At 28.6% G+C, this 9,238-nt stretch overlaps 3 protein-coding genes across 3 annotated transcripts; 2 read left to right on the top strand and 1 right to left on the bottom strand.

The window, feature by feature from the left end:
- Positions 1-639: 639 nt before the first annotated feature.
- kin17 (kin17 DNA and RNA binding protein) lies at positions 640-2,450 on the top strand. The gene is made up of 3 exons (XM_018520627.1): positions 640-765; positions 955-1,409; positions 1,519-2,450. The coding sequence occupies exons 2-3, from the start codon at positions 1,004-1,006 to the stop codon at positions 2,292-2,294; spliced, it is 1,182 nt and encodes a 393-aa protein (XP_018376129.1). The 5' UTR covers positions 640-765; positions 955-1,003; the 3' UTR covers positions 2,295-2,450.
- Positions 2,451-3,386: 936 nt separating this feature from the next.
- Positions 3,387-4,800, bottom strand: LOC108769597 (uncharacterized). Its single transcript, XM_018520638.1, has 2 exons — positions 4,766-4,800; positions 3,387-4,071 (listed from the first exon to the last, which is right to left on the bottom strand). The coding sequence occupies exon 2, from the start codon at positions 4,048-4,050 to the stop codon at positions 3,394-3,396; it is 657 nt and encodes a 218-aa protein (XP_018376140.1). The 5' UTR covers positions 4,051-4,071; positions 4,766-4,800; the 3' UTR covers positions 3,387-3,393.
- A 35-nt stretch (positions 4,801-4,835) lies between these two features.
- LOC108769578 (protein KRI1 homolog) lies at positions 4,836-8,601 on the top strand. The gene is made up of 9 exons (XM_018520617.1): positions 4,836-5,122; positions 5,562-5,635; positions 5,808-6,209; positions 6,284-6,600; positions 6,691-6,872; positions 6,951-7,207; positions 7,295-7,558; positions 7,687-7,844; positions 7,926-8,601. Exons 1-9 carry the CDS (start codon positions 5,014-5,016, stop codon positions 8,572-8,574), a joined length of 2,412 nt encoding a protein of 803 aa, XP_018376119.1. The 5' UTR covers positions 4,836-5,013; the 3' UTR covers positions 8,575-8,601.
- Positions 8,602-9,238: the final 637 nt, after the last annotated feature.

The following is a 9,238-nucleotide window of genomic DNA, read 5'->3' as shown; positions in this document are numbered from 1 at the left end:
AAAGCTATATTTAGCGTAAATTGTTTCGCGACGCGATATTAATTGAAAATTTATATGTATCTTTATATAAAGAATATATAGAATATTTTATCAATCTTTCTTTAAGTATGAATTATTTAAAAAGAATAATGAATATTTTTTTGAGACATAATATGTTGGAACATCAAAAATACTCCACGCGAATAATTATTAATTACGTTTAAAAGAACCGTGTAGGATTGAACAAGTGCCAGAGATGCCAAAAGCAAAGCGTGAAATGTACGACGATACCCGTTTGTCACAATCATGTAAAGTACGAATATATATAAAATAAATACATATATATGCATATACATATATATGCATAATATTATCTTTATCTGCAATTCGTGGCTGTAGCATCACAACGTAAATTTATTTATCAACAATGTCGAAAAATAGTTTTTTCTTCACATCATCTATAATTAATTGTGGTGTACCACGTCCACTTTCGACGATACGATTTTATCGGCGAGACAGGGGTCTCGAAAATGGACGTAATATGTAGTTCCCGCAGCTCGAAAATGGACGTTGGTGTCGCTAGTGTACGGGAAATTAGAAGCATTACAGGAAAAAGGCCAGGATGGCCGCTCTCAGGTTTCTCTCTGCTAGTATATTGTTGGATTTAAAGAGATTATTGAACAAGTGGAGTATAATCAAAATTTGTTGGAATTTTGTTTTACTGACAGTTTAAGAAAATTTTCATGCTGAATAAGAAAATATTCTGGCAGTTTTTGAAAATAGCTTGTAAGTTCAATACGCTAAGATAAAAAAATGTGATAAAAATGCTAAATTTTCCTTATTCTTTTTTCTAACCTGTAAATAATACTGTTGTAACTCTTATAAATAAATTATCATATATTTTTTTAAATTTATGATTTAATTATATTACAAAATAAACAACTTATTGTTACTCGATTTATAATCCTATTATAGGTTTCAATCTCTCTCTCTCTCCGAGCTAAAACTGCTAAGAACATAAACAATGGGGAAGCACGAAGTAGGCACACCAAAGTACATCGCTAATAAAATCAAGGCAAAAGGATTACAGAAGTTAAGGTGGTATTGTCAAATGTGTCAAAAACAATGTCGGGATGAGAATGGATTCAAGTGTCACACGATGTCAGAGTCACATCATCGACAGTTATTGCTGTTCGCAGAAAATGCGCATCGATATATGGATCAATTCTCACGGGAATTTTCACAGGGATATCTGAATCTATTGAAGAGACAATTTGGCACCAGACGAGTACCAGCGAATCGAGTATACCAAGAGTACATTGCTGACAGAGGACATATACATATGAATGCGACTCAGTGGCTCACTTTGACTGCATTTGTAAAATGGCTTGGACGTACTGGACAGTGCGTTGTTGACGAAACTGAAAAAGGTTTGTACATTGTTCACATTTATTTATAATTGTTGATAATTACAAATATGTTTATCGATAATATTTTAGATTTTGTCTAAAAATGTATTTTATATTATTTTTTTTTCAGGCTGGTATATAACATATATTGATAGAGATCCTGAGACACTTGCAGCACAGGAAAGAAAAGCAAAGAAGGAAAAAATGGACAAAGACGACGAGGAACGACTGATGGATTTTATTGACAAGCAAATAGAAAAAGCAAAACACGATACAAAAGATGAGGAGGGTGAGACATCTAAAACACCATTAATGCGTCCTGAGAATGATACACCCTTGGTCCTCGACATAAAACTAAAACCAAAACCAAAATTGCTTCCCGTTCTTGAAATAAAGCAGGAGAAGATAAAAAGTGAAGATAGCCAGAGTAAATCAGTTTCAAGTAAATTAATCGATGAGAAAAACGAAAAACTCAAAAGATCCAATGATGACAATAAGACAGAATCTATCAAGAAGTTAAAAAGTAATGATGATCCTTCTGCAACTGAAGGTTGGCTTAGGGAAGGTTTAATGGTTAAAGTAACCACGAAGAGTTTAGGTGACAAATATTACAAAGCTAAAGGCATTGTTCAATCAATTGGAACAGACGGTTTCGTTGGTAAAGTAAAACTGAAGACACCAGAAGAAGTTAATGGACATATTATACGACTGGATCAAGAATATTTAGAGACAGTAATTCCTGCGATAGGTAAAGAAGTTCTGATTCTTTGGGGAAAACATAAAGATATGAGAGCAATAGTGAAAAAATTACATATAGAACACTATAGCATAGACGTTGAACTCGAAAAAGATAAGCAAATTTTGAAGAAACTGCCATATGAACAAGTATGCAAGTATATAGATTGAGAAGCAATTGTGTGGAAAAAAATACTAGAAAAAAGATATTATATTTTAGCATTGTTCAGTGATAGCTTGTATTACATTCGTTGTATTACTTCGAAGAGCACCTGTGTACAAATTTAACAGCTTAATAAGAAATTTCAAGCTTGTATATAAAGCATATATCATAAAATAATATATTACTTTACATAATGTAATATAAATTTTACATGCAATTCCTGGGAAACAATTTTCTGTGAAACGTCCATTTAAGGCAAACTTTTTATTAAATATTATCACACAATTACATTTTATTACATATCAGTGTTTGTATGGTGCAAATATATATGTAAAATTAGGAGAATTAGAAATCTCATCGTCCACACAAATAAAATGCTATAATTTAAAAATCAAAGTCTGAAATTATTGTTTTTTAAATTTGATAAGTATCAATCTCTTTTCTTAAATTAAGAAATGTAAAAAATAAAACAATCTTATTTAAGAAATAAGTGTATATGTATATAAATGTATATTACTCTTTGTAAGGATACATCAGAATTTTTAATGTCTTATATTTTTTTTAACTAAATATTCATTTTGTACGTGTATGTATATCTTTTATATTATTATACATTTTAAATAAAACAAAAAAAATAATAGTTTAACTATTATTTATTTCATATGTATCCAATTACAATATTTCTCTTCCGAATGCTTTTATATATTGCAAGTATATGTGTAGTAAATTTATTCTCTACACATATACATACAATATAAGAATATAAATAAAAATTTATATTTTTATCTAAAAAAGAAATTTAAGGGAATTAAAATAAATATTTACTGTTAGTACAATAGATAGAATTCATATACAGTATACAATACAAATTATCTCTATTTAAAAAATTGAAATAAAAATAAAAGTGATGGTTTTAATTTTGTACATATGTATATTATTTTATGAAAAATATATTTACATATTGATATATTAATGTTAGCTCGATCTTGTTTACAATTACATGATTGATGTAAAAAGAGAACAGTATCATTGACAAATATCACTGTGTGATATATACACAGAGTGCAATAAATAGTACATAGATATAAAAAAAAAATACACATAGTTCTACTCGGTTTTGCGAATCATTCGCTCACGTACGCTTTGCACTGGGAAACATTCTTTATCAAGTATTACAATACGGTCATTGATGTTAAAAAATGTGTCTCCTCGACTAAATACAGGAACAACAGTACCTTCGCCAAAAGTTTCCATTTGTGTTTTGCCTAATATTCTGTTTACAAACACAGCCTTGTATATTTTATCTGTAGAACTATAATAAATTCGGAACGGAATTGTTTTGCTGCCCACTATGAGTATGATCGATACAGTAAAAATACCAAGTATGAACAATAGCCTTTCCAAATTAGAAAGAGACCTTAATGTTAATTCGCCATCGGGTAATGTATTCGTTATTCTTTCCTGTACCGGTGGTTTGTAGATGAAATATCCCAGAGTAAACAGACTAACAGCAAGACACGTCCAACCAAAATGATATGTTAAAATAATAAATCTACACATAGTTAATTGTTCCCTATATACAAGTCGGTAACCATTGCTTATATTGTCCTTAAGTTTAAATTTTTGCTCTGCCCAGGCATTTGTCTTATTAGTAAGATGTTCATAACTTTTCACAAGGGTGTTTTTATTAATAGGACCAGAAATTATATTCTTATGAAAAACAGGTCGCCATAAAATGGAAGTCTTATTCAGAAGATAAGCCATTTTTGTGACTTACAAATAATCCTGTAACAAGTGTAAGAACATGTATGAATAATCACCAAAGGAGAAATGACTGCCTAGACTTATTAAACTGTATTAGATTAATTATATCATATTAAATTTATTAAATAACCTAATATATATGTAATTATTACATTTCACTTAAAATATATTGTACTAATTTCTTTTAAAAGTATGCTTATATATCAATATGTAATAAAATATATATATATATATATATATATACAGGGCTGGCATCAAAATACCTTTATTTAAAACAATACAAGCATATTTTATATTTTTTATTTTAGCGGATCACATAAAAGTATTACGTATTTTGTATTTAAAATCGAAAGATTGAAAGCTTTTTGTATCTTGTAATTCAAATAATAAGGTTGATTATCAATGTTACTATTTGAAATACAAAATACAAAATATAATTGTCTTACCAATACTGTTTTTCAAATAAAAGTATTTCAAATATATGCCAGCCCTGTATATGTACTACTTTACAGCAAATATATAGTAAGAAGCTGTTTTTGAAGCTATAAGAACAAAATAATAACGTAAAAAAAATACAAATATATACTACAATGCTGCAATATATATATATATATATATATATACTTAAAAATACTACAATTAAACAATAAATTGAACTCAATTACGTTAACTCAATCATAACAAATACAATTTAATTGTTAATTGGGGTCCTTACTCATTCGGTAAATATTCTTCGATATAAAATATTCTTTGCGATAAAATTTTTAATATGCTTCAAAGCTTTTGAAGCATTTAATTATTGATAAAATCACACCACGTGAAACATTATAAACACGCTTCATCAAAACTAGGTTACGTATACACAGCTACGTAACTCATATGTACGACAATCCACGACGATCCACGTTTTGTGCACCACGCAATCGTCAATTTAACTAAAAGTTGGTAAAAGAGACTCTTAACATGTCATTATTCAATTGTGATGACTCCGACTCCGATGAAGAATTGAAGATAAACAAGGAATATGCCAATATCTATGATAATTTCCGTCAAAAGGAAGAATTACATAAATGTGAGTGAACCTAACCTTTAACAGCGCAAAAAATTTTTTATTGGATAATCCCTAATTGGAACGTAGTACTATGTCTTTTAAAAATATGTTTTTTTTCAACTGTTTAACTTTTTCAATATTTCTAAGCCATATACATACATATATATATATACAATGTAGGAGTCAAATTCATATGTCAATTAGAAGTCGAGTATCTCTTTTACAGAAACATCCCAAGATGCAAAAATTTCTCTATCCAAAAATTATATTAAAATGACATGACTATAATTGATTGATACACATAAAACGTTCAGAATATTTTATTGAATTAAAAAAACCTTATACCTTATTACATCTAACGATTAATGTTAAGTTATTACATTAAATTATTTTATATAGTGCTTTAAGTATACATATAATACATATTGTAATTTTTTTCCCATTTTTAATCATCTTATAGTGAAGGCAAGGTATGGAGAAGATGCAACATTTTCAGAGGACGAGTCCAGTGATAGTTCATCGGAAGATGAGAATGTATGTTAATTTCTAGTTTGTTTAACAAATTATTAATTACTTTTATCATAAATATTTTCTTAACTTATTAGATTTTGTATTTTATCTCCTTTTCATCTCATAAAAATCTAGCTTTATGTACAATAATACTGATTTAAAAAAATACATAATAATAGAAATTAATTCTTTTTAGATTCAGGATCCAGAATTTGATAAACAGTTTCTCATAACATTGGCTTGTTTGAAATCTGAAGATCCGAGCATGTATGATGAAAAAGTTTTTAATGATATTGACAAACCTGGAACATCGGAAAGTACTGAAGCAAAAGAAATAGAAAAGAAAAAGTTAAAGAAAGAGAAATCTATTTCTTTACGCGATTATGAACGTAAGATAATATTAGAGAGAGATGGACGGTTTAGTAGCAGCGAAGATGAAGATGATGCAAAACAGAGAGCTAAATCTAAAACGTCCACTTATGTACAGGAACAAAATGAATTAAGAGATAGTTTTAAACGTGCTCTAAAAGATGAAGATGAAGATGAGGATAATGACCTCTTAACAATAAAACAAAAGACAGAAGATGAAAAACACGAAGTACTTTCAATGATTACATTTTTACATGTGTAGGTATATATTATTGTGTATAATGCTATTATTGTTTTATTTAGGAAGAAAAATCATATAAGGAGTGGTTGAAAGGTCAAGATGTGAACATAGATCTCAAGGACAAAGAAGTTCTTGAACCATTACGCAATTTTTGGTTGGATCCCAATTTAGATTCAAATGAGAAATTTTTAAGAGATTATATTTTAAATAATAAATATATGGATAAAGAATCATATGGTGTTGACTTAGAGTATAACCAAGTTATTCATGATAGCGATGATAACTTGTCAGAAGATGAAAAGACTATTGAAAAGCAAGAGGCGTTTGAACGTAAATACAATTTTAGATATGAAGAACCTGATCAAGAATATATCAAAAGGTACGAGTTCTTATTTAATATAAGTATAAATGTTAATTATTAAATATGCTAAAAAATTTTTTTTATTCGTGAATTTTATGTTTTACTAAGGTATCCACGAACTATGGAAAACTCAATGCGGAAAAAAGATACGCGCAGAACTCAAAAAAGAGCAGAAGTTAAGCAAAGAAAAGAGCAAGAGAAACAACAAAAGAGAGAAGAACTAAAACAATTGAAGGCGTTGAAGAGAAAAGAAATAGAAGACAAAATAGAAAAATTGAAAGAAATCACAGGTAATATAATTTTAATTTTAAAATCTACAAGGTAAAATTTATGTTAAATTATTCAACATTATGTTATGTCTATTGCAGGAAATGATGATATGCGCTTTGATAATGTTGATTTTGATTCCGATTTTGATTCAAATGAACATGACAAAAAGATGAAAGAGATTTTTAATGACGAATATTATGCTGGTGGTGAAGATGAGATGCAGAAACCAGAATTCCCAGAGATTGATGAAGAATTGGATATTGAGAAGTGGGACTTTTATGATCCAAATACAGATAAAATTGACATAAAAACTGAACAATACGAAGAACCTCATTGTGAAGATCCAGATTTTAATGTACTTATTATAACTTATCTATTATATGATTGTGTTTTACTAATCTATTTTATATATATGGGAACTTTACTAGTCATCTGATTATAGATGGATGCAGATTACGATGAATCCCGAGATTTACAGTCCGAAGTCATAGAAAATACAAAAAAGAGAAAACGAAGGAAACGCTCTAAATTTGCCGAACTTATAGCAAAGGAGAAACCGAAATTTGATCCAAAACAGTTTCCTTCATATGCAGATTATTTTGATCAATATTACTCGTTGGATTATGAGGACATGATTGGCGATTTGCCTTGTAGATTTAAATATCGAAAAGTAGTGCCAAACAACTATGGATTAAGTGTTGAAGAAGTAAGTGTTAATTGTGTAAAATTTATTAATATATTAAAACCAATAACTCTAACGAAATCATTTCTAATAACATAATAATTTGTATAATTTATAATTTAATAAATATATATACATTCTCTTATTTCAAGATTTTAATGGCTGATGATAAAGAGTTAAATAAGTGGTGTTCTTTGAGACAAGCTCTTAAATATAAATCAGAACACGTAGAAAATAATGAGATTCAAATATATAAAGAAAAATCAATGAATGAAGCAAATAAGCGAAAAATTCTTAAGAGTTTATATACGTAAGTATTACACGAGGATTAAGAATATATGATATATTTTATACATATTATGAATTACATATTACTTTCTTGTATATTTAGCGAACCAGAAAAGAAAGAAGAAGAAAAAGGCGAAAATGTTACTGAACAAACTGAAACTAATAATAAGAAACGTAGGCGAAAGAAGAGAGCTAAAACCAGTAATCCTAACGCAGAGTTTACAAATGCTGATATTGTTTCTAGAGAAAAAATCATGTATATAACAGAGAACGATGTACAGAATAATTTACATAATGATAGTAAGGATGAAAGTGGAAAGGAGGAAAAAAATGAGGATACACAAGAGAAAAATGTAATAAATAAGAATAAAAAGCAGAAACGAAAGAACAACTTAAAAGTCAACAGCGATGTTCCGATTTCTAAGAAAATAAAAATACATAACACAACGACGGAAGATTCTCAAATAAAAATGGACATTAATAACATAGAGAATAATAACAAAAATAGAGACGTCGTAGAGATTAATAACAAAATTAAAACAGAAAATAACAAAAAGGTAGCTATTGACAAATTTACAGGTAAGAGGAAAAACAGGAATAGGAGTTCTCAGTTTAACCAAATGAATACTAGAAAATGCAAATCAAATTGTAATGATCCAACGATATCTTTGAATGCAGAAAGATTGAAGACATATGGAATAAATGCTAAGAAATTGAAAAATAAATTAAAATATGGTAATAAAAGATTGTAAATATGGATTTTCTGTATTTGCATATTCATAAACATAGCAAATATAAAATCATATCTATATGATTTTAAATTCTAGCATTTATTTATTAGCATTTACTAATATTTTTCTATAGATATAATGTATGTACATATATATGTATATATACGATATAAATAAAAAAATAGAAAAATGTATCGATCTATATAGGCATGACAAGTTTAATATAAAAGCATACGTACGCGCGCGCGCACACGCACACGCACACAGAGGTGAATAAGAGACAACAGTCAGCGACTGCGCGCACCCTCCAGTAGGAGTGGTTTCGAGTTAGGGCGGATCCGCTTTCGGATGATAAACGACGTTTGCGGATTATTAGGATCGTACGCTGCTGTTTGTGTTTGCCTATATCCAACAATTTCCATTTCTAATCCAGCCCGTATGCTTCGCTCGAGAGAAAACAGCCCATTGATCGGCGCGTTACGGATTTAATTTACCAAGTTCTTCGCGTACATATTTTTTTTCCTTTCAATCTGTTAAAATTTTAATGAAAATAATTAACAAATTTTAATCAAAACAATTTTAACTTTTTAATAGTTATTAATCAAATTAATTTTTAAGCAATATATGCGATCATGCTTTTGGACAATTAAATCAGGAATTTAAGAGTTTTTTAAGGAAGATTATA

The sequence above is a fragment of the Trachymyrmex cornetzi genome, unplaced genomic scaffold, assembly GCF_001594075.2.
Source record: "Trachymyrmex cornetzi isolate Tcor2-1 unplaced genomic scaffold, Tcor1.1 scaffold122, whole genome shotgun sequence".
Classification (NCBI taxonomy): Eukaryota; Metazoa; Arthropoda; class Insecta; order Hymenoptera; family Formicidae; genus Trachymyrmex; species Trachymyrmex cornetzi.
Note: the sequence above shows the minus strand (reverse complement) of the source record. Positions and strands in the feature narration are given on the sequence as shown.

What these genes read in the sequence shown, in the direction of transcription:
- kin17 (XM_018520627.1), top strand. Translation starts at nt 1,004, where the DNA reads ATGGGGAAGCACGAAGTAGGCACACCAAAGTACATCGCTAATAAAATC. An exon ending in TGTTGACGAAACTGAAAAAG is followed by an intron (nt 1,410 to 1,518) that starts GTTTGTACATTG and finishes TTTTTTTTTCAG; the next exon opens with GCTGGTATATAACATATATT.
- LOC108769597 (XM_018520638.1), bottom strand. Translation starts at nt 4,050, where the DNA reads ATGGCTTATCTTCTGAATAAGACTTCCATTTTATGGCGACCTGTTTTT.
- LOC108769578 (XM_018520617.1), top strand. Translation starts at nt 5,014, where the DNA reads ATGTCATTATTCAATTGTGATGACTCCGACTCCGATGAAGAATTGAAG. An exon ending in AAAGGAAGAATTACATAAAT is followed by an intron (nt 5,123 to 5,561) that starts GTGAGTGAACCT and finishes ATCATCTTATAG; the next exon opens with TGAAGGCAAGGTATGGAGAA. An exon ending in GTTCATCGGAAGATGAGAAT is followed by an intron (nt 5,636 to 5,807) that starts GTATGTTAATTT and finishes AATTCTTTTTAG; the next exon opens with ATTCAGGATCCAGAATTTGA.